Raw genomic sequence first — 27,690 nt, forward strand, 5'->3', positions numbered from 1 at the left:
CAAACTCCCGGTGTTTGTGTGCAGGCAGCAGAGCCTGCCATGGGAAGCCCTGGGCTTCCCTGTGCGCTGGGACGTGACCTTTCCTTGGGCTGTTGTCAGAGTAGGTTCCCTTGGGTTAAGCAACCTGTTAATACTGTGGTTGACATGACCTGGGCTTGGACTGTTAGTTGACCGTCCCGTCCCCCAGTGATCCTAGTCTGAAGCCCTGTCAAGTAGGTGGCCTTTCCCAATGTGGGAAGTGTGAGGGTTGCCATTTAACCTGATTTGTCCATTTCTTATCTTCTTGGCTTCACCATTTAATGCAGTTTTAGCAGGCGATTCTAGGGTGTTTAGAGGGGAAAACAAAACGGGACAGCAACTGCTAAAAAAACTATTCAGAATTTCAGCAAGGGCGGGATTTTAAAGCTCCCCAAGTGTCTTCAGTGGGATCTCAATGCAGCCTTTGAAATACATGTATAGGTGCTGGCTGGGTAGGCCACGTCCTTGCATGCATATGGCCCACTTCTCTGATGGGGTCTTTCCCTGGGCTAAGGGGTCAGGACTCCTGTTCTGTCTGTGACCTGGGGAGGGGAGGGGGCTCTCGTGACTTAGAGAAGGGAAGCTGGGTGTCAGGAGAGGTAGGTTTGCTTCACAGCTCTTAGGACCTAGTGGCTAGAGTAATGAACTAAGAGCCAGGATGCCCAGGTAACATTCCCAGCTTGAGATGGGCAGGGGGATTCAGTGAGCTAAAGCATGGAGTACTGGGCATGAGGATCACTAGGATCTGGGTGAGACTGTGAAGGGGTTCCCTCCTCTCTTCATACCTCATTCCCCCCATCTGTAAAACAGCAAAGAATGATGCTTGACCCCCACTGCTCCCGCTCCACCCCCAACCATGCAGAGAGCCAAGGGCAGTTAGTTATCATAGCTCTCAAAGGCTGAGGGAAAGGCTGGGTTAAAAGATGGGGCATGTCTGAGCCTGACACCCTACAGACCATGATTGCAGCTCCACCCAAATGTTGGAGAACCCCCATCCCCAACCTCCTTTGTGGAGCTTGTGCTCACCTGGGTCTCTCATGGCTGCAGGAGGGCACAGCTCCCATCTCTAGAGCTAGTTTGTGGCTGTGTCAAAGCTCTTGCAGTTATGTGATGGCCCCTGCTGTGTTATCCAGGTCTGAGCCAGTGATGGCATTTGCAGGGAGGGGGGTCTTGCAAGCCCCACTTCTGGCATTTATTCCCTGGACAAGTTCACATCATCTCTGTCATGCCCAACCCAGAGCGAGGACCCTGCCAGCTTCTCCCATGCTTGATATGTGGGGCCGGAGGCTGAGTGGGACAGGCCCTGGATGGGCATGCAGGAGCCCTGGGTCATATTCCCGATGCTACCACAGACCTGCTGTCAGACTCTGCTCTCTCTAGGCAGCCCCAGAGTGCAAAATTCCCCAGGGCAGGGACTATCTCACCCCGTATGTCTGTGCTGAAGCAGCCAGAAATAACACTTAAGAAAGGTTGGGAAACACTGAGATTATAATCATGGGCGACTGGTGCCACCTTAGTTGTGGGGGGGACCCTTGCTCCCCCAGTGACAAGTCAACAACCGGGGGGGGGGGGGGGGGTCTTGCTGACTGGGGGATTTCCCCTGCATTGATTGTATTCCAGGTCCTCATAGCTCCTATCGGTGACTGCATTTTATACACATCATAGCCACCAAATGACTGCCTACATTTCTGAGGCTGCAGGATGCGTGTGCAGTGTGCTGGCTCTGCAGTTGCTGGTTAGGATTTAGGAGTGTACAAAAGGACCTGTGGGATATAGTGTACTGGAAGTGGATTGCCAATCAAGAATATGTTGCAGAAAGAAGGCTAATAGAGTATGGGGATATATTAACAAGAGAGTCACCTGCAATCAAGGGAAGTGATTTTTCCACTCTATGCAGCCGTGGTGAAGCCTCGCCATAAGTAGGGTCTAATGTTGTGGAAAGATGTGGAAAATTCAGTAAGAGTCCAGCAGAAAGCAACAAAAATAATCACACATCTGGAGAACAAGACTTGCAAGGGAAGGTTGGAGGAACTGGAATTATATTTAATTTTGAGAAAAGGGATTTCCTAACTCAGAGTCTCTGTTCAGGTTGCACCGAGTCCACTGGACTGTTGGTAAAGGTTTTGCGGCTCTGTGTGTGTGTGTGAGTGATTTTCCCCCCTGCTCTGTTACAACAACTGGAGGCAGGTGCAGATTGTACATTTTTGGCTTTCTCATATCTTTTTGTGAGAGGCAGAAAGATTGGACCATCACAGCTACAACATCATTTCCATCTTGTTAGCATCGTTATTAATGTCCCATACTTGGGACTTTTCCAAACTGTTTATACTCATGGCACAGATTTTTCCCTTACAACTAATTTTTTCTGTTTGCAGCAGCAGGCATGTCTATGAGCATTTCAGGTTTTTTCAAATCGTTTCTTCTTTTCCTTTATGGCTGGGGACACATGTCAACAGTGCAATCTGCCTTGTCCTTTTGATTATCTTAAGGTGGTCTTTTTAAATTTTCTGGGCCTTTTTTCCCCCTCTAGCTTTAGGGGAGTGATCTTTTACTCTTTCACAGGTACAGTCCCTCAGTGGTAACTGCATTTTCAGCTCTTCAGCAGGGTTGGAGTGTTGTAGTGGTGATGGGCCAGGAAATGGGAGAAAAAAGGGGAGTTTTTAGTACTTTGATTGGACCAACTGTATAGTGGGGAGACATGTTAGACAACCTTTCAAGGAAAAATTGCCCATTGTGTTTCCATAGTGTGAGAGCACTGTAGCCGTGATGGTCCAGAAATAACACTTAAGAAAGGGCATTTAACTCCAGCTTCAAAACCACAAGTAACAAGTAGCCAGCAGACAGAGGGAGCCTGTCTGGATAGCAGGTTTGTGCGTGCACACCAGCTGCAAAGAGCAACGACTGGAAACATAAAAGGCAGAAGCAAGCATTTCTTACAGTGATATCAGACCAGCTGTGCAGCTGGGATCAAGTTATAGACTCCAATGAAAGTAAGCTCTGCCCCTCCTTCCACTCAGCTGTCAGTGTCTCGTTTAGTTTAGTTGCTGCATTTCCTACTATGTGGAGGAGGGCACCTCAGCCAGTCCCCATTCCCCTTTGCTCCCTGCTCCATCCCTGGGGGGGGCACCTTGGTGCATTGTGGGATGGACAGGAGGCTGGGAGGAGGCTGGAAGCTCTGGTAAGAGGGAGGTTGGGTGGGATGCAATGCCCCCCCCAGGTAAGTGCATGGCCAGAGGCTGGCAGGGAATGGGTTAAGGAGAGGGGGTTTTACACACACACACACACACACACACACACACACACACACACACACACACACACACACACACACACACACACAGCTTGGGGCTTGTGTCTGCAAGAAAATGAGGGTCGGGAGTGATCTCAGGAGGTCACATTTAGTCCAACTCCCTGGTCCAAGCAAGCAGGTCTGAGAGCCTGTGTGTCTGTGTGTGCCTCTGTGTGTGCCTGTGTGAGGCTATGCCTGTTTGTGCACCTGTATCTGTGTGGTTGTGTCTACATGAGACACTTATTGCACAGTAGCTCAGTGTTTCTCAACCTTTTCCATCCCACAGCACACCAGACGCAGAGCGGGAAGTGGTGGTGAGTGGTTGAATGTGGAGCAGTGTAGGGCTATCGGTGCGGGGCCAGCTGGGACACAGTGGCGGCGGTGATGGTGGTGGCAGCGGGGCAGCAGTGGCGGTACTGGCTGTAGCCACGCCCCCCAAGATTTCACGGCACACCTGGACGTGGCTGACAGCACACCAGCGTGCTGCGACACACCGGTTGGGAAACGCTGCAGTAGTTCATTGGTACTGTGCAGTAGCATCACTGAGCATGAACCGTGATGCAATGCTACTGCGCAATAGTAACAAGCTACTGTGCAATAAAAGTCAGTAGGCAACCGTGCGGGGACAGTCCTGCGCTGTAACGCCAGTTACTGCACAGTCATTTGTACTTGGTTATGTAAGTACTAAATGACTGTGCAGCAACGACGGCACAGTAACAACTGCAGTCAGCATCTGGTGTAGACACGGCCTGTGTGTACCTTTGTGTGCCTGTTTGTATGAGCCTGGCTGTCTGTGTGCCCGTGCCTGCACCTGTCCCTGTCTGTGAGTCTGTCTGTGTCTGTGTGAGCCTGTCTGCATGTGCCTGTGTCTGCGTGTGTCTGTGCCTGTGTCTCTGTATGGGCCTGTCTGCGTGACCCTACCTGGTTTTGTGTGTGTGTGGGGGGGTGCCCACATGAAGCCCCTCCATACCACTCAGCATCCTTGTTGCCCTTCTCTGGACCTTCTCTAGTTCTTGATCCTGGCTGAGGTGCGGACACCAGACCTGCGCACAGGCTCCCAGGTGCTGTGTTGCAGGGGCAGCGCTGCTGGGCTCTGCGGCACATGCTCCCTGGTGCCAGGTGGGGGAATGGGGTGGGGGGCGGGGGGGTCTGTGTTGCCCCCAGCCTGGCCAGGCTCTGCCCCTGATTTGCTGCTGTTGCTCGTTCTGCCCTGGAGCTGCCTCTCCCTGCAGCTGTCCCCTCGAGGGAGCTGCAGTCAGACACGCCGGCTTCCGCTAGGTCAAGCCAGTTGCTTCTGTTCTCCCTGCCCCGGGTGCCGCCCAGGCCTGGTGGGAGGAGGAGCAGGAGGGCTGCAGGTCTGGAGTGAGGGGCATCGGCAGGGCTGGGGGGGCAAGGCAGGGGTCTGCAGGTCGGAAGTGAGGGGCACCTGGAGGAGGAAGGAGCTGCAGGTGAGACCTGAGGCCCCCGCAGGGCTGGGAGGGCAGGGGCTGCGCATTGGGAGTGAGGGTCTCCTGCGGGGAAAGGGGCTGTGGGCGGGGGGTGAGGGGCACTGGCAAGTTTTGGGGGGGGCAAGGGGGCTGTGGGGTGGGTGCGAGAGGCAATGGCAAGGCTGGGGGGGCAGGGGGCTGCGGGTCGGGAGTGAGGGGCACGGGGGGGCAGGGGCGCTGTGTTGGGTTGCAACTTAGAGACAAACTAAATGAGATGCGTGGTGTAAACTCTCTAAAGCAGAGGGAGTTTTTGGGGTAAATGTGATATCTTTTATTGGACCAACTCAATAGTTGGAAAAATTGTTCTTTGCAAGACGGCTGCAGCAGATCCCAAGAAAGGAGCACCACGGCGGGTCTTCAAAATCCAGGTGTCCTGTAGAAGGGAGCATATCATAGGCAAAGAAATACAGTACTGAGGCTCTTGGGCCATGGCGGGGCCGGTTCTCACAATCCAGGGACAACCTATAGGCGGGAGCCTATACCTGAGAAGAAATACAGCCCTGAGTCACCTGGGGGGGGTGGGGGGGGGGGAATGGGAATCCTCAAAATGCAGGCACCTGCTATAGAGAGGAGTGTGAACTACTCAACGATGGATGGGGGGGGGGGAGCGGGCTGAGACGGGATCCTCCAAATCCAGGCCGGTCCCCTAGATGGTGTCTTATTCACGATGCAATACGGTACCACGGCTCTGGGGCCACCAGCAGGTCTCAACACACAGCGGCCTCACTCCACGGCCTGCGCGATATAGCCGGAGAAATAGGGTACTGCACGTCGCACATCCGTTGCCCCCGTCTGATGTCACTTCCGTGTGTGCCGGAAACCAGGTACATTCGCTTTGTGGTCCCCCAGGGGAAGCTTCCGCGTCCGCCCTGGTGGAGGACCGCGACTCTATGGTCCCCGCGGGGCTGGGGCTGGGGCTGGGCAGCGGCGGGAGGCGGTAAGTGCGGGCGGGGCTGCGGGGCACCGCGGGCGGGGGGGGCCCGGGGGCTGCAGAGCCGGCCAGGCCGAGCGCCGTGCGGGGCCGGGGGCGGGGGTTGCAGCCCCTGGAGCCAGCCGGTGCGGCAGCCCGTGTGGGGCAGGAGGGAGCGATGAGCCCCCGGGGCGGGGCGGGGCGGGGCGGGGCGCGGGGTCCCGGTCTCCCGTCGCGCGCTGACATCTCCCTCCCCGCAGGCCCCGGGACCGGACGCGGCGGAGGCGCCTGCAGGAGCGCGGGCAGAGCGAGAGCCCAGGCCCCGGGGGCTGCGGCGAGGCGGCTCCCGAGGGGACGATGGCGGCTGCGCTGGAGCCGGTGGCAGCCGCGCGCCTCCCCCGCGCCGCCCCGGGGCCCATGGAGGGGCAGGAGCCGGGGCGGCTCCCGGCAGGAGTCCTTCAGCTGGTGCAGGCTGGCACGGGCGGGGCGTCCCCAGCCTGGCCGGCCCCACGGCCAGTCAAGCTGCAGCTGCGGGAGGAGCCGGTGCAGCGCTGGGAGATCCAGGGGCAGGAGGTGAAGCAGGCCACGCAGCCCCCTTCTCTGCCCGAGCTGCCCTCGGAGACCCCCCCGCCGGCACCGGGGCACGACCTCCCCGCCCCGCACGCCTGGCGCCAGCGCTTCCGGGGCCTCCGCTACCGGGAGGCCGCGGGGCCGCGGGAGGTGTGCGGCCGGCTGCGGGAGCTGGCCCAGCGCTGGCTGGAGCCCCAGCGCCGCAGCAAGGAGCAGATGCTGGAGCTGGTGGTGCTGGAGCAGTTCCTGGCCATCCTGCCCCGGGAGACGCGGAGCTGGGAGTGGGGGCGCGGCGTGGAGACCTGCGCCCAGGCCGTGGCCCTGGCCGAGGGGGTTCAGCTGGGGCAGGAGGAGGACGAGACGCTCCAGGTGAGAGGGTTTGTTTCACCCCAGTCCTCAGTGCTGCCACCTGCACCTCCATGGGTTCGTGGGATGTTCCCTCCCACCCCCGTCTCTTCCAGTTCCCAGCTCCCCAGTGACGTATAAATCTTGTCCCCAGGTCACAGTGAGTATGAAGGTCGAGGAGGTGTCTTCAGATGAGATGCAGCTCATGGGGGCGCTGCAGGACCCTGATGATTGCTGGCTGGAGGAGCCAAAGGCCCAGGCTGTGGAAGTGTTCCTGGAGGAAGCAGGAGAGAGGGAAACTCTGGGGCCTCCGGACGAGCCACGTTGTGTCCCCAAAGAAGAGCCCCTGCCTGACCAGAAGTCAGGTCCTTACTAGCTTATTTGATGTATAAGCTAAACGGGCTTGACATTCACAGAGCAATGCTTACCCTCCCTCCCCTGCAGTTATTAGGGTTGGCGATCAGATATAGGTCAGTTGATTTTGGGGAATAATTAAAGCAAACAAGACCAGGAGAGAGGTCTGGGGTTCAAAACAAAAGCTCAGAGTGGGGACACCAAGCAGGGTACACAGGCAGTACCCGCTGGCTCTCCAATAAATCCAAGGAGCCAGTGGTAAGTAAGGTGTTGGATGTAGGCTAGAGCGTGGGTCTGGGTGCCTGAGTGGGTGTCCTGCATTCAGCGTGAGAGCCTCAAATGTCTGCCAGCCAGCACCAGGAAGCAGGGGGCAGTGGTCTCTACAGCTGAGCCCAGCAACTCTTCTCCAGCCTGGCTAGGACTGCCTGTGACAGGGCCACAGTATTTATAACCACACTAGCAAACTGGCCTTGGCCCCCCTCCCCCATCCTGCATGCATATCTAGGGGCATGCACCCTGCGGAAAGAGCCCAGCACAGCCCTCCCGGGGTGCATGTAGCACCCACTGACAGTTCCCCCTGCTGCAGCCCCTGGAGCAGCCGATGGGCTGCACCACACCCTTCCTTCCAAGCCTTCCCTAGTCCCAGCCGTACTCCAGTCCCCCCCTCCCTCCCTCACTGCCACAGGAACGTGTTATGATTTCCCTGATTTAAATTGATACCCCCTGCCCACTTTTATCCCCATTTCAACCTGGTTTTTTATGTTTGGAAAATAAACCCTGAAAAATAAACCCCAATTAATTTTTTTTTTTAATTAAAAACCGAAGATGCGGAACACTACTGATGCTCTCAGGACCAGTGTTCAACTCTCCCCTTTCTCATTCCCCCATGAGCCCTCTATGCCCAATCAGGAGCTGGTGTCAGGGAATTGTGTTTCCCCAGTGATGTATGGCTGGTTCATGTACAGTTAGCCCCATGCCTCTGTCCTGCTACAGATTCGCCCAATGCTGAGGAGACCTGGGAGTGGTCAACAGATGAAAGCTGCTCAGGCTGGTGCCCTGGAGGAGGCCCTTCCCCAGGAGCAGGTAAGGAGTGCTGGTTCTCCCCTTTCCAGAGCAGGAGGCACCGTCCCTCAGTGGAGAAATCTCTGCCACAACATTTTGATAGATTCAGTGCTTTAACAGGTTGGTTTTTCTTGTTTTCTCAGTGCCCCTTTGAGCATTTTACATGTCCTGGAGAAGGCTGACTTGGCATTTCCCAGCCCCCTCCCCTTAAAATGTAGATACTGACACTGCAGCAATGTCCCCTGAGCTTCTCTCCCTGGAGGCTCTGACACGGTGTTCTGGTCAACAGCCTCCACTTGGGCAGAGTTAATGGACCTCGTGTCCAGCTTTGTGCCTGTGGAGGTCTGTAACAAGAGCTGTGGGACTATGAGCCTTCCTTCTCACCCTTCTTCCACACATAGATGCCTCCGGCTGGCTCAGTCCCCAACCAGTACAGGAGACTAGCAGGACTTTCCTCATGCTGGCAGCACCAGGGCTAACCTGTGCACTCACTTCCCAACCCGCAGGTGCCGGGACCCTGATTAAAGCTGATCAGCAGCCTCCTGGGGAAGGGCCTGTAAACTTGGAGATGCAGAGGACATCCCCAGGGAGACTGGGAGAGAGAGGCTCCTTGATACCAGAGCTGGGCCAAGTGCAGAAGGGGCTGGTCAGGCCTCCAAAGCAGGAGGAGAGCTTGGAGGTGAGTAAGGCATTGGATTCAGTTTTGGGTGAGACTACAGTTGGGGCTGATCTGAGGAGGATCCAGGGGTGCTGGGATGAATTTTGGGACATGGGGGAACCTGAAGAGTGACAAGAGGAAGCTTCACTAGTGACAGAGTCTGCAACTGCACTGAGCTGGCATTAGCAGGAACTTCCTCCCAAGTGCAGATATCCAGGATCGCCAGCATTAGAAGGCCTGATTTTTAGAGCCCATGGTGTCAGAGCTTCCTCTGCCTCCAGAAGCGCAGCTTCATCTGCATCTAGGAATTAATGAAACAGAATGTCTTAAGACTTGAAAGACCAAGAAAGCCCCTCTGGGTACATCATGACACTCAGCCAGCACCAGGAAGCAGGGGGCAGTGGTCTCTACAGCTGAGCCCAGCACCTCTTCTCCAGCCTGGCTAGGACTGCTGAGCATAGAGGATCTCTCCAAGGGATGCCAGCAGGATCCTCGAGACCAGCCAGTGCCCAAGAAACCTCATGGGCAGGCAGCTTGGTAGGAGTGAGCAGCATCTGGCTGCTGGTTACCTGCATTAGTCTGAGGTCAGGCAGAAGGCAAAATAAATTTGCACCTTAACAACTAATTAAATGAAAGAGGTATAGGAAAAATTTTTGCAAGACCAAACTCATTTCTTCAGATGCGATGGAAGAACATGCCCAGGCCAAACTAATAGAGAGGGTCTTTTGAATACCAAATACAGGAAGGAGGGAGGTGGGAGTGGGGATAGTGCTGGGAAAGGGGAAAGTACATAGAGACCCATATGCGCAAGGGGGACACCAAAGCTAATCTAGGTACTAGGATAAGAATTCATAGTCCCTATTTGAACACAGTCCAGCCTATGGATGACTTCTTGTTGCCCAATTCCACATTCAAGTTTGTTTTTTATAGTTTTGGTCTCAGAACAGCACCTACGAGGTCAGCAGTGGACCATCCAGAGAGCTTAAAGTGTCCTGTCGCAAGCCTTTGTGTCTTCCTGACCTGATGTCAGATTGGGGTTCGTTCAGTCCTTCCTGTAGGGATTGCACCATCTGCCAGCGTAGACAGCAGAGGGGCATTGTAAGCAGGAAATGGCCTATATGGGAAGGGTAGAGTTTGGGATGAAAACCCCTCAGATGCTAACATCCATATTATTTGGTTTAGCGAGGCTGTGGCGTGTATTGAGGAGGGAGCACAGTTTGCATCTGGGTCCGTTGTAAGGCCTGGCACCTTGGTGAGACTGGGAGTTAGGTAGCCTGTTGTTACAGAGAAGCTGCTTGAGGTTGTGGGGCTGCCGGTAAGCCAGGACTAGTTTGTCCCTCGTGGCTACATTGAAAGGGGTTGTCATTCATGATGTGTCCAAGGTTTTTGAGCTGGGGGCTGTAGCTGAGCCTAGCAATGGCGCTCTTTTGTCCTTGTTCCCAGGTTGGTATTGCAATAGGTTGGAGCGAGGTGTGAGCCTGGCTTTGTTGCTTGCAGTGACAACAGTTTGGGGATTGTATTGTACTTGTAGGAATGTCCGGTCTGGGCACTTAAGCTTTGTATCCCAGTGGGTGGGAGGTATTGAAACAGGTAACGTAGTGTAGAACGAGGCTGCGGATGATGGGTCTGGTGATGTACTTAGGATGAAAGCCAGGTGTGGTAGTGGGTGAGTTTCTGATGCAATGTGGTGGCAATGTAGCCTTCGCAGCCCTTCACCATGGGTGTCTAGGAAATGAGCAGGCTTGGCTTGGTAGAATATTCCAGTTTAATTTGAGGGAGGGGTGGAAGTTGTTAAAATCCTGGTGACATTTCTCTAGGGGTTCCTTTCCATCTGTCCATACGACGCAGATGCCACTGACGTACCTTAGCTATATGAAGGGGATGAGATGCAGCTATGGAGGAAACAGACTTCCAGGTCTGTCATAAAAATATTGGCATGTTGTGGAGGCCATGGGCATGCCCCTGGTGTTGCCATTTGTAAGTATGTATAGGGAGTCCCCATATCTGAACTAGATGTATGTAAGGATAAAGAAAGTCAGTATTTGCACAACCAGCAAGAACGTGAAATGAATACCTGACTCTGTCCCTTTATACCACTGTCTGGTGGGGAAAAAAGACACCCCAGAGCTGATACCATCCCTAGAAACCACCTCCATGCCCACAGGTGTGACTTTGCCCGGAAGAGTCCAGACCTTATGTGACTCTCCATTTCCAGAGCCTACAATATGACAGATCCTAGAGTTTGAAAGCCACATTCTTCTTCCATTTCTTTCTAAACTTACTTCAAAACAAGTCCAACCTGCCCCAGCATGTCACTGCATTTGGAGATCCACATTCCTCTTCCAGCTTCTCCTTCTCCATCCCTTCATTTCCACTCCTGTACCAGACACAGCAGGGATGTCTACAGCAACCCCTGCTCAGGTGAGACATCAGGGAGGTCCCATGTGTTGTATGGGGCCATCCAGTCTCACCCTAGACTCTAGGCTCTTAGCTTCCCATCCCAAAGCCACATGGGAAGGGAAAAGAAACTCCTGACCTCACTGTGCCAAGCCCTAGAGTTCCCTGGGGTGGTATCTGGTGGAGAAAGATGATTCCTGTGGTCCCCGCTCCCAGGCAGGGGTTCGTCCTGCGTGTCACTGCCATGAATATAGCTTCCCCAGGAAGACTTGGTGCACCCACACTACAAAGTCTGCACTGGGGTAGCACCTTATGCCAGCTAAATTAGCTGCACATCTCCCAGAATGAGATGGCTTGGGCACACACACTAACTCAAATGTGTACAGAGCTGTGTCCACATAACATGTCAGCCAAATAATGGGAAATTGTGTACCCCCACCTGTAGAGGTTCACTGATACATTGGTCTGGTGTTGGATCGGCACCGATATAAAGACCCTTGACTGTATGGAAATTGGCTTTTTTTTCTTTTGCCTGATGTGGCTGATAAGGTGGCCAATAAATGCCATGAGCATGCGCCTAAATGCAGCACAGCGTGTAGGTGATGAGGAGCACAGCCTGGCAACTTGGAGACCTGAATCCAGCTGGTAAGTCTGTTGTGGTGGAAGGGGAGGGGGCAGGGAAGGGGTATGTGGGGGCAGATTGAGACCTCCACAATGAAAGAGGGAGTGGGGCTGGGGCTGGGGTAGGGGCAAGGGCTCAGGCAGGTGCTGCCCGGACAAAGTGGAGTGAGGTGCAGGATGGAGTCGTTACTTATCCAGAGGGCATGGGGGGGGCCTTCCACTGCTGCATGCAACCTGGAGGGCATGGGGGATGCGTGTCCCTGGATCTGCGTGGGGCAGGGCAGGCTGCTGCTGCAGGCTGGGTCTGGGGCTGCATGTGGCTCTTCCCGGCAGGGGGCTGAGCTGGGCTGCGCTCAGGGCAGGTGGCGGCGCTGCCCAGAGGAGGCCTATAGGGAGGCTACAATGAATTCTGAGGTGGCTGCAGGCCCGCCCCCCCCGCGCTGCCGCTTCCACCCGGAGTGCAGCCAGCTCAGCTCCTGCTAGGAAGACCCCGGTGCAGCCGACCCTGCCCCGCAGAGCTCCAGGGGCACACGCCCCCCCATCCCCTCCCAGGGTGCGTGCTGTGGTGGGAGCCATCCCCATGCCCCCTGGACAAGCTGCAGCACAATCCCGTGCCCAGCCCCACCTGGGCTGGGCAGCACCTGCCCCAGCCCCACTCCCTCCCTCACTGCAGGAACCTCGATCTTCCCTTCCCTTCCACCACAACAGACTTACCGGCCAGACACTGCTCTTCAAGCTGCCGGGCTGCATATTGGAAATCAGATCAGTATCAGCCAATATCACTCCTTAAAAATCAGCTATTGATACCAACCCAAAACATCCCTATTGGTGCACCCCTACCTACCTGTCATGACTAAGCTTCAGATCTTTGTAATACAGAGTGAATGCGGATAAGACTGTTGGGGATAGAGGCAGCTGGAACAGGAGACACTGATGGTGTAACGCTTGTGACTGCAGCTCCAGCAGGTGTTTGAGGACGTGGCCATGTATTTCACCCAGAAGGAGTGGGAGCTGCTGGAAGATGACGACAAGGTGCTTTACCGGGACCAGATGCTGAGGAATTATCAAGCCCTTGTTTCCCTAGGTAAAGGTCTGCTTCTCCCTGGAGCTATGTGAACTGAGAAGTTTATTGTCTTCTCCCTGTTTTTCAGCAGTCTCATCCTTGTGAACTTTTGTCTGGTGGTTTAAATCCACTTCCTCCCCACTGCTCACTCAGTGATCAGACCTCTCTCTCATTTCAGATGGATCTATCCTTCATTTGATCCAGCTGCTTTCAGTTGTGTTTTCTTCCTTCTTGTAACTCCTGGTGCTTCCATATTCTTCAGTTTCTTGGCAACATAATCCCCCTTTGCCTTCTCACTGTGTTATATCGTCTCCAGTTCATTGTGCATAAAAATTCACTAATAGCTCTTCCTTGAAATTTTTTTCAAATTTCCTCCCTCTTGCTTAGTGTGTCCTTTCCTAAAATATTTACCACATCCTAGTGTGTTCAGTACAGTACAGTGCTACCCAAATTCCCTTTCTCCTCCTTTTCTTATGACCATGCAGAAGTAATTGGAGGTTTTATCAGCCTCTGCTGCTACAACACACAGAATCTGCATTTCCTCAACTCCTTCTGTAGTGATGTATGTACACGTGATGCAACCCAAGTACTTCTAACAAGGAGTCATGGGAAACTTCTGTCCATAGTCCTTCCTAACATCTTTATCTCCGTAGACCACAGACTGTGGCTTTTGCTGTACTTACTTTGGGACCCGTGCTCCCAAGCTCATTCTGCCATTCTCAAAAATGTTCTCGTCCTCCTCCTAAAATCATTCTGCATGTGAGGTGTCCATCACTGTGATAAAGAAGTGGGCTAGATGCAGAGCCTAGTGAAAACCAGTTTCCAGTTCCAGAGGATCTCTTAATACAGGGACTTGTTCTGGCTTGTGCATAGGTGTGAGGCTCTTAGTTTTTACTAGATCAGTTTGCTTTCCTGGTGCTTTCTTTTCCCTCCATTTCCCCCAAAGGACTTCCTTAGGGAAGTGCTCAAATACTTTTTCTAGTTCAGCAAAGGTAATTTAGACCATTTCTAAATTCAGGTGCTGTAAAACGTGTCTGCGTCTGCCTCCTTTTGTCCATATTCGTGACTCCCAGGACCTTTGTATTAAACCTTGCAGTATTTGCCAACCTGTGTACTCCCCTCCCCTTCTGGGATGATCCTCCCTTTGGATGGGATGATTGTTTCAGTTCTGTCTACAGCTATTTTCAAACCATCCTTCCGTGCGCCCTCTTTCCCAGAAAACATTTCCACTGTGAGCCGTCTGGCATGGATTCTTTTCACTGCCACAAGTCCTCACTTTAAACCCTCACTGAAAAGTAACTCATTTCCACTCCTTTGCCTGGATTTACACTGATAATCTAGATGTTATCTGTCCATAAGTGTGTCCAGTGTCTGTTAATGTTGGTGCCTTGAAAACAGTGAAAGCTTTATCTTTGTGTCCTCTACTACATCACAGATCATTGCATCTCCACCCCTGTCCTTGGTGACTCTAAGTTTCATACCCTTTTTATACCTTGGAGTGGTTGGTGCTTTGTTTCCTATGACCATCCCTCCACCACCTGGGTGACAAGGGCTATCATCTCTTGAAGGCTTCTCCCTGCAGTGCCTTCTTTCACCCTAAATGGTCACCCTCCCTTGTCCATCACAGTCCTGGTAGAATCCTTCATTTCACTGGATCCAGTCCCCAAATCCTGGCTTATTATTCTCTGTCCAATATCCGTCAAAAACCCTCTTTAACCACTGTCCCAAACAGGATATCAAGGTCCCACCCCTGACTTAATCTGCCGCATCCAGCGAGGAGAGGTGGAGCTCTGGGTCTGTGAGGACGAGGACCAGGAGAAAATCTTAAAGTTGGAGGACCTGTCTCCAGGTGAGCTGTGGTGTTCCCCTCCACCCCACACCCTCAGAAATGCTCCATGCCGGAGTGCCAGGTGCCTGGAAACTACATGTAGACTTGCCTTGTGCTGCCATTGCAGGTGCTGACCTCAAATACACTATAGTATGCTGTAAGATGTCCAGGAAGATGTGGTTCCCACTCCCTGAAATTCAAAGCAGTGGAGACAAGCAACTGTTTCTTTTTCTTCCCCTAATTATGGCTGTTGGGGGACAGTGGGTTTGCTGCCTTGATTTTTTGGCACGGATCTGGTTTCCCTGGGTTACTGTGATCTTCAGTTTCCATGTTCACTGAGCTGTGTGAGAGTTGATTCCCCAGGCCAAGGCAGCCATACCTCTCTAACACCTTTTTCCAGGGATGATAGGATTTGAAGTCACCCATGGAAATAAGCCCAGTTAGTAGAAGCTCTGTGTAGCCATTATTGTTGGACAAGAGAGAGGCTGGGATTGTCCCTGGTTTCTCCTGATTAGAGTGACCTAGAACCCAGGCAGTGTTTCATCATAGTCTCAGACTTCATTGAATCACTCCATGGGGTGGGTGTGACTAATATTTTGAGTTGAGAGGGAAAGTGAAAACCCCTTGTTTGCATCACAATCTTCCCATTTCTGTTTTGTCTCTGGGGCCCTGAGTGTCACAGAGCCTGAGACTCATTCAAGTCTATGTATAGGTCAATGCCAAGGTCTTTGTCCCATTGCAGATTCCTGTGACATGGAGGCCACCTGGGAATTGTCAGCAGAGGCTAGCTTCATGGTTTCATTCCCTGCACCAGACCTTTCCCTGAAAGCAGGTAGGAAGCACAGCTCTACTCCTTTGAGAAGAGAGCCACAGCTCTAAATTCTCCCTCCCAGAACATTTCTTGGAGGGATGGAACATGTCAGCTTTCCTACCAAGCAGAAGCAGCACTTGTTTGTAGTGCTTGGACTACAGAAGCAGGTAGTCTAAGTTAATAATAGTATCATAGTAGCTAGGGTCAGGAGGGACCTGAACAGATCATCTAGCCTGACCCCCTGCCACAGGCAGGAATGAATGCTGGGTTCACAAGACCCCAGACAGGTGATCGGCCAACCTCCTCTTGAATATGCCCAAGGTAGGGGTGAGGACCACTTCCCTGGGAAGTTGGTTCCAGATTTTGGCCACCCTAACTGTAAAACATTACCTTCTGATCTCCAACCTAAACCTATTCTCCATCAGCTTATGACCATTGTTCCTCGTCACCCCAGGTGGTGCTGGGTAAAAAGGGCTCTACCTATTTGCTCTTGATCTCCCCTGATGAGCTTGTAGGCAGCCACCAGGTTCCCCCTCAGCCTCCTCTTGCTGAGGCTGAACAGGTTCAGGTCCTTCAGTCTCTCCTCATAGGGCCTGTCCTGCTGCCCTCTCACCAAGCGGGTGGCCCTCCTCTGAACCCTCTCCAGGCTGGCCACATCCCTTTTGAAGTGTGGCGCCCAGTACTGGACGCAGTACTCCAACTGCGGCCTGACCAAAGTTGCATAGAGGGGGAGTATCACCTCTCTGGACCAGCTTGAGATACATCTTTGGATGCATGACAAGGTATGGCTGGCCTTGCTGGCTGCAGTCTGGCATTGGTGGCTCATGTTCATCTTGGAGTCAATGACTCCAAGATCCCTTTCCACCTCTGTGCTTTCAAGAAGGGAACTCCCCAGCCTGTATGTATGCTGTGGATCCCTTCTCCCAAGGTGCAGCACCCTGCATTTGTCTACGTTGAACCCCATCCTGTTCTCGTCTGCCCACTTTTGTAGTCTGTCTAAATCTAGTTGCAGCCTCTCTCTCCTTTCAAGTGTGTCCACCTCGCCCCACATCTTAGTGTCATCAGCAAACTTGTACAGCGTGCTTTCCACCCCCTTGTCCAAGTCACTGATGAAGATATTAAACAGTGCGGGCCCAAGGACCAAGGCCTGGGGTACCCCACTGCTCACATCTCGCCAAGTTGAGTACAACCCATCCACCACTACTCTCTGGGTGCGCTCCATCAGCCAATTTTTTACCCATCCAACTGTGCAGGCATCAATGCCACAGTCACTTAATTTATTGAGTGTCAAAGGCCTTCTTAAAGTCTAGAAAGACTACATCCACAGCGACACCATCATCCAAGGATTTAGTTACTTGGTTGTAAAAGGCAATCAGGTTGGTCAGACAGGACCTGCCTTTGGTGAAGCCATGCTGATTTCCCCTGAGCATGGTCTCCCCTGCAGGCCCCTCACAGATATGCTCCTTGATGATCCTCTCCAAGAGCTTCCTGAGCACCAAGGTGAGGCTTACAGGCCTATAATTACTTGGGTCCTCCTTCCTCCCCTTAAAAATTGGGACCATATTAGCCAGTTTCCAACCCCCAGCACCTGGCAAGATGACCACAAATGCTCATACAGCCAGGCCAAAGGCTCTGCGAGGGCCCCTGCCAACTCCCTCAACACCCTTGGGCGGAGGGCATCTGGACCTGCAGCTTTAAAAATGTCTAGCCCTTACAGAAGATCCCTAACTACATCTGTGCTGACTGAAGGCTTGATAGAGCTATCCCCAAGATTGTCCCTTCCTCTGGTAGGTGGGATATCCCAGTCCCTGTTCAGGGCTGTGCTCCCCACACATCCATGCTCCTAAGCCCCACGTGTCTACCATGTGGGTGTTCACCCTTGTAACCAGATGCTGCTCTCAGGACTGCCAGAGATCAAGGGCAACCACCGGAGAGCAGTCTCACCAATGCAGTTTGGCTTCTAGAGCATGTCAACCCAAGTCAGGTGTAGTACTCTGCATCATCTTCCCCTTGACCAACCAGTACTGTGGGAGAAAACAGCACTTAGAGAGCCTCATACTTCCTTTAAGCAGATGCCTCTAATCTTGCTCTAACAGGCTGTGGACATAGAGCCATTTAGGTACTATCATAATACAGATGTCCCACATGTGCTTCTCCCAGCAGTGTCCGAGGTGTTGGGGCTGACAGCTGGGAGAGAAACCCTGGGAATCTGGCTCTGAAATCTACTGAACAGGGAGCATTAGCCTGGCACAGGGACCTGCCCCTCCCTCACACCCAGCACTTAGGTTTTTGGAAGGAAGACCCTATGTTCTTTAGGAAAAACATGTGTTAAGGTCCAGTCCTGCTTGTAGGCCCATCTGGGCAAAAGGAATACCAGTATTTTTCTCTTGCCAAAAGGGCAGGAACTAATCTGGAGTTTCTTTTCACCATGCAGGAGGTACCTGGCTGCTGAGCAGAGCTGAGGAGCAGGCTCCTGAGGAAGGGCCTGTAAACCTGGAGCCAACACAGACTTCCCTAGGGGGGTTGGGTGAGATGGACTCCCTGAGACCTGAGAGGGACCTGTGGCACAGGAGTCAGGGGAGGCCCCAAAAGCAGAAGAATATAGCAGTGAACCAGGTACCATCACCAGTTGGTCGTGAGATGTATATGGAGAGTGGGGAGCAGTCACACCACTGCACCAAGTGTGGGAAGAGCTTCAGCCAGCCCTCCAACCTGGCCAGGCACCGGTGTGTGCACACAAGGGAGAATCCATGTCAGTACTCTGAGAATGGTAACAGTTTCCACCACTTCTTCATTCTAGCCAAAAGCCAGCAAATCCACTCAAGGGAGAAGTCACATCCATGCCCTTATTGTGGGAAGAGCTTTAGCCGGCGTTACCACCTGGCCCGGCACCAGCTAATCCACACAGGGGAGAAGCCATATCAGTGTTCTTTGTGTGGGAAGAGCTTCACCAGCTCCTCCCACCTGGCTGAGCACCAGCTCATGCACACAGGGCAGAAGCCACATCACTGCACTGTGTGTGGGAAGAGCTTCATCCGTCGCTCTCGCTTGGTCGAGCACCAGCTCATCCACACAGGGGAGAGGCCTCATCAATGCTCTGAGTGTGGGAAGAGCTTCATCCGCTCCTCCCAACTGGCCAAGCACCAGCTCATCCACACAGGGGAGAAGCCGCATCAGTGCTCTGAGTGTGGAAAGAGCTTCAACCGCTCCTCCAACCTGGCACAGCACAAGCTTATCCACACAGGGGCAAAGCCACATCAGTGTTCTGAGTGTGGGAAGAGCTTCACCTGCTCCTCCTACCTGGTAAAGCACCAGCGCATCCACAGAGGGGAGAAGCCACACTAGTGCCCTGCGTGTGGGGAAAAGATTCAGGCACTCCTTCAGCCTGGCCTACCACCAGCTCATCCACCAATGGAAGAACCCACATCAGTGTTCAGAATCTGGGAAGAGCTTCACTCAGTCCTCCAGCTGGGCCCAGCACCGGTGCATCCACAGATGGGAGCATCCACAATTTTGATGGCAGTGAAGGGGGAGGGCTTGGGGATGTCTGCCTGTTTTGTGTTGGCACTGGATTTATGACCCAGTTACTTTGTTCCAGACTGACCCAAACCCTTAGAACAACCACAGCCTTTCCATTCAATAATAGGCAAATGTTATCGATGCATAGTAATAGCATGCAGGGAAGGCAAACAATTCTATATCTACCAGTCCTAGGGCTATCATGGAGGGAAGGTATATCTTGCCAGTACATGAGCTTCACCCTGAGATTCTTTATTGAATGTCAGATGGGAGCAGCCTGGAGGTTGAGGGCCAAGGCCCACCCTCCCCCAGTGGGGTGGGTGAGATAGGTTGGTGGCCTTAGGTTCCCCTCTAAGGGACCATTTGCTGCTCTGAAATCCCTCCTTTTGTGTCCTGATGACTTTACATTCCTGAGCAGCATTGATTGGTTTTCCTGTGGTTGTCATACTGTCCACGTTCTGTCCTGTCAGCATATTCCTTTGTTTCAACAAACCTATCACAAGCACACATCTTAATTTGGTTATTTACCAGGGCTCTGCAGTTGGGCACTGTGACCTAATGCCAACTTATTTCATGTTGTGGAACAGTGTGGTACATGTCTTCAGTTTCCCACCCTGTGTGTCTACTGGCTTCAGACACAATGGGCCTTGAAGGAAACTGTCACAAACAGGCTTTTAGAAAACAGTTAACACTTGCGATTGCCCTGGACCATTGTTCTAATGCAAATCTACTTTACCTGCAAGCCATTTTCCAAAACCTCTAAATACCATTTTCTAACCATCACTCAGCATCCACCAGTGACTGCATTTAGGCAAGCAGCCTCATGCTGTTGGACTGCGGGAAGAGTTCACCCAGTCTTTGGCCCTTGTAGGGCACAGCAGAACTGAAAGGATCCAAGGACTGGCTCCCATGGTTTGGTTGGAAGGGCAGGGGGGAGCAGGATGCTAAGAGGAAACACCTCAAAAAGAGACTAGCCTAGATGTTGGGGGAACCTGTGAAGAGATGATCTTTGTATCGGCCTTGGAGCCTGTGCATTCCCCATCGTTCCCTACAAGCAGTCAGTGCTCCCAGGGGGAGAAGACATACCTGCACAATAAGGTGCCCTCCCAAGACAGCTGGATCCAAATGACACCCAGAGATTGTCATTCACCACCTTCTAGCTTTGTCCTCCCCCCTGGTCCCAGGGTTCTGGTATGTGAGGCTCTTGAGTTGCAAAAAGGAGGACATTTATGGCTGGGGAAGGATTCCCTGCCCTCCACCCTGACCTCATCTCTCCTCCCCACCACATAACTCCTCTCCCAGACCTGCACATGCCCATCAGGGTCTGCAAGGACCTGCTACTGCCCCTCTGCCTCCTCCAGCTCAGCTTGACAGGTTTTGTTTCTCATTCTTTCCAAATCTCTTTGCCACTGGGTACGTGCTGCTCCCTCTGTCCTCCTTCACTTCAGTGTACTCTTGATAATGCAGTCTGTGTTACTAAAGCGCCAGAACTGTGGTTGGTTTCTGTGTCATCTCCAAAGCTGTGCAATGGGACTAGACCAGGGCCCAGAACCCTTTCCAGGGCAGATCTCTCTGACTTCCCAACCCCATCTCTTTCTAGAGCGTTCACCATAATCTGGGGCTGGTTACTAACCCTCAGGAACAGGAGTTGGTCACACCTGAGGCATTACTCCCATGTCCTGCTGCGCAGGTGGGACCTTGCCCTTTTGAAGGAACATCTGGCCAGGGGGCAGAAGTCCCTTTTCTGGGTGAGATGGGGTAGCAGGGGTGAAGGAGGTTCAACCTGTGGCAGGTGCTGCTCCTGTGGAAGGGTGGGGAAAGTATCTTCTGGCATCTTCTGGCGTAGGCCACTGGGGGGGTGTTCCCCAGCAGCCAGTCACCAAACCCCAAATCACCAGTAGTGAAACCAGAAGTGCACTTCTGCCGGCACTTCTGGTTTCGTGCCTGGTGTTTCCAGGGGGTGCACGACCAATCTCAAGGGCTGCGTGTGCACCCCCTACATGTTGCCAGTGTGTGCTGGGTGAAATGCAGCCTTTTGTAATCTCCCATTTTGAATACAGGCAGTCCTCCGACTTACAACACAATTGGTTCCCGAAAAATGCGTCGTAAGTCGAAATGTTGCAACTTGGAACCAATTTTCTCATAAGAAGCAGTATTAAAAATGAGGGATTGGTTCCTGAACCAAGGCCCAATACCCTATTTTCCCCCAAAATACCCCAGAATTTTGTACTGAATCAATTATAAATGAGTAATATAGCTACATTCATCTATTTGTATTGTAAATAGCAATCATATTGATTTGGAAGGACTTCTTTGAGGTGACTTTGCTGGACTTTTTGAAGGGCTCTTGGCTGGAGTCTTGACTGCAGGTTTGTCTCGTGTCTTGTCTGCTTTCTTAAAGTGTCCAAGGAGGTTTGGACAGACGTTCTCCATTGGGTGACGCAGCAAAGTTGTTCGCTGCCGTCGCTTGATGTCAGATCAAGCGTTGTAAAGTTGAAACTGACGTCAGAAAGTTGAAATGGTGTCAATTTAGAAAAGTTGTAAGTGCGAAATGTTGTAACTCAAAACCTTTTAAGTCAAGGACTGCCTGTACAGAAGCCTTCTTGCTAATTCCAAACTTGTTTGGCTCCTTGGTTGTCTTGGGGACATGTCCTGCTGCAAAAACTCCTGCAACCCTCAGTGCACCAGCTCATGGCAGGGAGATGCTGCCCCCATCCCTGCTAACCCCAGGGTGGGAGACCTTTCTCATTCTCAGGAGGCCCTGGGGTTTCCCATTGAGACAAGAACCCAGGTCAGCCCCCAGTCCGGGCAGCAAGCAGGAGGGGCATGATCCACAAACCCCAGCCCCTGGTCCCATGGGTGCAGAAGTCTTCACCACATCGATGGAACTTTTCTCTTCTTGTTGGTCTGTCCCTGCTGCTTATCTGCTCTGCGCTGTCTCTTGCAGACCCCTTCCTGACCCCTCTGTCCTCTGGGTTTCCTTGCTCCTGCCTTTGCCAGTGTGAAGGGCCTCTTGGGGGAGAAGCAGGCACTGCTCATTACTGGGGCCGTCCCTGGTCTGTCCTTGCTTAGGGTGAACTGCCAAAGTTGGCAGGGCAGGTGGTGGTGGCCTGGGCTGCCAGGTGTGGCTGCAGCTGGGGAGCGCCCTGGAGCCTGCCCCTGGAGACTCAAGGGGCCCTCTCCTAGGAGCCCTCATGGGCTCTGGCAGCCCACCCATGCTGGAACAGATGTGGGGGGCTATGTTGGGCTTGGGGTCTTGTCCAGTTTCCACTGAAAGGGCACGGACCTGTGGGTAACCCTCAACCGATGATTGTGGTCCCTGACTCGGACCTACTGGGCTCACGTGGCCTTGGACCTTCACACAGTGCTGGTGGCTGCACTCCGACATGCCCTCCGCCACAGCCGTATATATGCGAACATTGGGCCAGGTGGCCCAGCCAAACTGCTGCTGGACCTCCACATCACCCTAGATTGCAAGAAGGTGCATGGTCTGATGCTCCATCCACTTTGGCCCACAGGCCACTGTCTTCGTTATCAGGGAGGCACATGGCAGCTGCTGCCGGGGGCCTTGGAGGAGTCAGGCTGGGGCTCTAGGTGCTGGCATCACCTGGCACATGCCCTCCAGGGTGAGGCACGGCATCCAGGAGGCAGACTGTGCCCACGCGGCGTCCTGGCAGGCAGAGCCTGGATCTGCAGGGCTGCAGCACCTGGCACATGCCTGCAGGGATGGGCATGGAGCCCACGGGGCAGGCAGCTCCTGGAATGGGCTCTGGGGGAAGAGCTAGGGTCTGTGGTGCTGTGGCATCTGGCACGTGACCAGACTGGTGGGGCACTGTCCAGGGGGCAGACAAAAGCTGGCATAGGCCATGGGTCTGGAGGCCAGCTTGGACAGCCAGTGAGCTGTCTCTGCCACCCATGTGGCTCTGCACCAGGAAGGAAGCTGGACCTCTTCTGGTGTTGCTGCCCTGGGGGCAGTTTGCACCCTACATCAGTGTCTACACATGTGCTACTGCACATTTGTTAATGTGCCATGTTTCTAGTACTTGTATGTATTGGTACAGAAACATGTTTCTTTTGGCCCAGGAGCAAGAGCTGTGCCATGCCATCTACACGGGCACGAGCATGGGTCACAGCTGCAGGTGTGGAGGAGGGCCTCTAAGCAGCATCAGCTCTGGGAAGGGTTTTGCCCCAGTACAGCCTGGTCCCAGGGGCCTGTGGCTGGGGTGAATGTCCCTGTCCTGTCACTCATCCCCACGCAAGCTCCTGCCAACCCCCTGCCTGCTCCTGAGGCTTTCCCCACAGTGCCTGGGCAGACACTGCTGGGTCCAGCTGTACTCTGCTATAGGCATTTCTGAGCACTGCTTTGTTGCTGTCCCTCCCCCTGCCCTGGAGCCTCCCCTGCAAGTCTCCCTGTGATCCAGCTCCCCCGTGGGCTGGGCCGAGGGCTCCTGTCCTGGGGGGCTGCAGTCGGGTCTATTTTTTGTGTAGCTGCTGGAACTGCAAGCAGGGGGTCATGGACCAATGCCCACCAAGAAGCATAAGCCGTCCTTATTAAGGGAGGCTCCTATGGGCACATCTATTGCGCTCATGGGGCAAATAAAAAAGAAAACAGGGCTATAGGCAGTGAGGGGCAGAAGCTGTAGGGCTGGGACCCAAGCAAGCCAAAGGAACTGGAGGCTGCGGAGCGGGGCTCCAGGCTGACCGCCTGCCAAGCAGGGCCTGGGCTGCAGCCAGGCTGGAGGGGAGGGTCAGGGGAAGGCCAGACTCAGGAGCTGCTACCTGCCAGGCTGGGGTGCAGTCTGGGGCTGGAGGCAGATGCAGGTGAGAGTGAGGACATCCAGCATCACCTGGGGGGTCTTGCTGTAGGGTGAAGGCAGGCTAGGAGCCAGGAGGGAGCTGTGAGGAGTGAGTGGGCATGGGTAGGGGTCTGCCTGTGGGTGAGGTGGGCAGCTGGTCCAGGGGTTTGTCAGCTGGCAGGGGCAGGGCAAAGCTGTACCAGACTGCAGGGTTTGCACACCAGGACTGGCAGCTGCTGCTGTCGGCTTGGTTTTGTGACACGCAGTGCGGCCCCCGGTCGTGCTGGGGCTGAGTCTGGGAAAAGCAGCTGCCAGCCAGCGCAGGAGAGCAGCTGGTGGGTCAGAGGGGAGTTGGGACTGAGCTGCAGCCATATGTGGGGTAGTGTGGCGGAGGGGCTGTAGGGCCGGGCAGGGGGCCTGAGGGCAGTGATTTATGTACAGGTGGGGGATGGGAGCTCTGGGGGCTGTGGAGGAGATGGGCTGGAGTGGCCATATGGGGCTGAACCAAAGCAGGGTCCCATTAGGACATGGCAATGGCCTGGGGGCTGCACATAAAGCTGGGGAGTGTGAGCAGGCTGCGGGGGAGGAGGTGGAGGAGCCCGAGGGGGCCTATGCACTGGGGGACCCAGGGACCCTCCTCAAGGCAGTGTGGATGCCCATGGGGATGTTGGGGAGCCAGCCCCCTCCCCGCAGGCTGTGGCAGGGCAGGCCAGGGCAGGCCGCAGGGCTGGGAAGGCGGGTTGTGATCTGCAGTGAGAGCGCGCTGCGCGGGGTGAGGTCTCTGGCCGAGACGATGAATGCAGACCTGGGCCAGCACCAGCTCTGGGTGCTCCTTTCCAGCCCTAGTGCTGGCCCCAGCGAGCACCTTCCTGCCATGGCTGTGCCAGGGGACAGCCTCCGCTCCCCAGTGACGTGACACCAGGGCTTCAGGGACTTGCGCTACCAGGAGGCTGAGGGGCCATGAGAGGTTTGCATCACCCCTCTGTTATGCCTAGTGGCAGCCCAAGTGTGGGCCAGTGCAGGTGTTGGGGGGATTGGTTCCCCAGTCAGTTTGGGCTGGTTCGAGCCAGAGGACGCTTGGGACTCGTTGGCAGGTGAAAGCTCCTTGGGCCTGTGCCCTGGATAAGACCCTTTCCTGGGGGTGGGGAAGGAGGGATAGTTCTGCCCTTTTCCATAATAAGAGGTGCAGCGAGCCAGAGCAGAGCTGGGCGGAAGCCTCCTGGGGAAGGTCCTGCCCACCTGGAGCAGCAGAGGACATTTCCAGGAAGAACGAGGGAGAAGGGATCCTTGACTCCTGAGCTGTGCTGAGTGCAGAAGGGGCAGGGCAGGCCTCCAAAGCAGGGAGAGCAGGAAGGTGAGCAAGGGACCAGTTGGGTATGGGAGTGTCGCCAGGGCAGAGCTGCTGCTGCTGCTGCTTCTCTCCTCCCCAGCCCTGTGCAGTCTGGGGCTGGTCACATCCCTGAGGCTGCCCACCAGGCCTTTCCTGCTTGTTTGCCAGGAAGGGCAGACCAGGAGCGGGATTCCTGAGGCTTCTGAGCATCCAAACCAAACCCAAGTCACTAGCAAGCTCCCAAGTCTCCTGTGTAGCAAGGGTGGAGGGGGAGGATATGGCTCTTGGCCCCATTGTCAGTTCTCTGCACTCCAGGGTGGGGGGTTGTCCCTCTCAACACCTCCAATGCATCTTTTGTGCTCCCCCAGTTACCAGTATGGGGAGTACAAACCAACCTAGGCATAGAGGTGTTGCTTTCGGGGCAGGCACTGATGCCTATTGAGATCCTGGTTCAAATTTGCAGGGGCAGTCCAGCACCAGTGGCTGTAGTTGGGGATGGTCCTGTTCGGAGAGGGGGTTGGACTAGGTGACCCTCTAGCCCTCCTTGTCTATGACTCTGATTGTAAGAGCTTGTGGGACTGCCTGGGACAGGCCGGGGCACGGCTGAGCACAGGGTCACCCCCAAGTTTCTGCTGAGGACAGTGTCAGAGCAGCTCAGGTGTCTGACTTCAGCCCAGCCCCAGCAGAAACTCTTTCGGTCGGGCTTTGCTGCCTACAATTCCCAGATGTAGGCAACTGGTAGGGTGGGCATGGGGGCACATGTGCCCCCCTGACAGGGCTGTCCCCCACCACCGCTGCCAGCTTCTCTGGGTGCTCACCAGCCCCATCCCCACCGCCACTGGCAGCTTCCGCAGTTGCTTGCCAGCCCCATCCCCACCACCTCCAGCTCTGTCCCCACTGTCTCTGTTGCTGCCAGCTTCTGCGGGTGCTTGCCAGTCCCATCCCCACTGCCAGTGGCTTCTGTGGGTGCCTGCCCCAGACTCAGGAGGTACCAGTCACCCATGCGCCCCCTACCCCTCCCTCCACCCTAAGCACCCATTTAATAGCAGAAAGAGAAATTAGGTCACGTTTCAGGCTACCAAATGTTGGTGGGGGGGGGTTCAGGCAGGACAGACGGTGTGTGAAGTTTGCTTGCAGGTTTAAAGAGTGCATGGTTCAGAAGAAACAAATATCTTTTCTGCAGGGCATTGGCTTTGCTTTTTAAATCATGCTGGGGTATTTGTGGTTGAGGCTGGGCGGGGGCAGAGGACTGCAGGGGAGGAATGAGGAGCACCAGCAGGGCTGGGGGGCTGTGGCTTCAGAGTGAGTGGCAAGAGCATAGGCAGGGGTAGGGCACTGGTATGTCAGGGCTGCTCAGGGCCACAAAGTGCAGGGGAGATAGTTGTAGCTGGACCCATGTCCCTCTGAGCAAAGGGGCCGGGGGGAGCTCTGATTTTCCATGATAAAAACACCACAATCAAACACCAAAATATAGGTATTTAGAGCGTATTTTATAGTAATGATTGAGGCAGTGGTAGGCTTCCAAACTGCTTTAAAATTGCATATATAACAATAACACGTTGTGTTCAACTGACACCTATATATACAGTGGCATTTCATTTTAATTGTAGGAAAACATGAATTTTGGGGTTATTAGAGGATTTAGGGATTTTTATCAAAGAATTTGGGGTTTTTTTTAACAAGTAAAAACCAGGGTCCCTGCTCATCACACACCAGTGGCTCCACTTGGGCAGTGGCCTCACCCATAAGCTCAGTGTGGGAAGAAATGTACCCCCTGCCCCCCCGGCCCGTCCCTTACAAGCCAGTGCAGGACCTGCCAGGCCTGGCTTCCACCAGGAAGTCCACCTTTCCTCCCCCAACATAACCGCTCTCCTGCAGGGGCTCACACCGCAGGATGTTTGCAAGCCTCTGCTTTGCCCTGATCCCAGTCCTCAAGGTTTTGCTTTTCAGCCTCTCACAGCTCTGCCAAGGCAGCCGCTCCCTGCTCCCTCTTGTAACGGGGCCTAGGACTGAGCATGGGATCCCTGCAGCAAATCTCCACCTCCTCCCCTGGGCTGTGAACTGAAAGGTGGGACATGCTCAGCTGCCCTCCTCCCCCCTGGCTTCTGTCGGTGCCACAGCTGCAGCCAAGCCAAGTGGGGCGGGGGTGGATGCAGGCTGCCCGTTGGCGGCTCGGGGCTCCCCGCTCTGCGGCAGGGCAGGCAGGGTTCACCTTGCCATGGCAGCACAGGACTCCTGAGGGAAAGGCAGCAAGCAGGGAACCCCAAGCCTGCAGTAGGCAGCCCACATCCACCTCCACCCTCACACAAATTTGGATGGGCATGTGACCCCCACACTGCTTGGGGGTGGGGGTGAAGTGGCAGCAAGCCTCCCCCCCATGCCATGAGCCCCCTGGATGAGCTTCCCTGGCTCCGTCCTGCTCCACACCCTTGCCCCATGTACTATCCTGGCTGGGCAGCAGCCCCAGCCCCTGCCCCTCTCCCTCCCTCACCATGGGGGCCTTGATCTGCCCCCTTTCCACTCCCTCCCTCCCTCTCATAAACTTATCTACAGGGAGCTACTCTCTACCCTGCCCGCTTTATTTCCCAGGCATGTGCATGTGTGTGGGCACCCACACCACTGACAGCACCAC

General features: G+C 54.4%; 1 protein-coding gene across 1 annotated transcript; it reads left to right on the forward strand.

Moving 5' to 3' along the window:
- Positions 1-5,641: 5,641 nt before the first annotated feature.
- On the forward strand, positions 5,642-21,512 carry LOC109282646 (zinc finger protein 570). The gene is made up of 9 exons (XM_059718889.1): positions 5,642-5,731; positions 5,965-6,643; positions 6,774-6,984; positions 7,967-8,056; positions 8,542-8,714; positions 12,669-12,795; positions 14,507-14,623; positions 15,345-15,434; positions 17,848-21,512. The coding sequence occupies exons 1-9, from the start codon at positions 5,685-5,687 to the stop codon at positions 18,756-18,758; spliced, it is 2,445 nt and encodes an 814-aa protein (XP_059574872.1). The 5' UTR covers positions 5,642-5,684; the 3' UTR covers positions 18,759-21,512.
- The last annotated feature ends 6,178 nt before the right edge of the window (positions 21,513-27,690 follow it).

The sequence above is a fragment of the Alligator mississippiensis genome, chromosome 15 (genome assembly GCF_030867095.1).
Source record: "Alligator mississippiensis isolate rAllMis1 chromosome 15, rAllMis1, whole genome shotgun sequence".
Taxonomy (NCBI): Eukaryota; Metazoa; Chordata; order Crocodylia; family Alligatoridae; genus Alligator; species Alligator mississippiensis.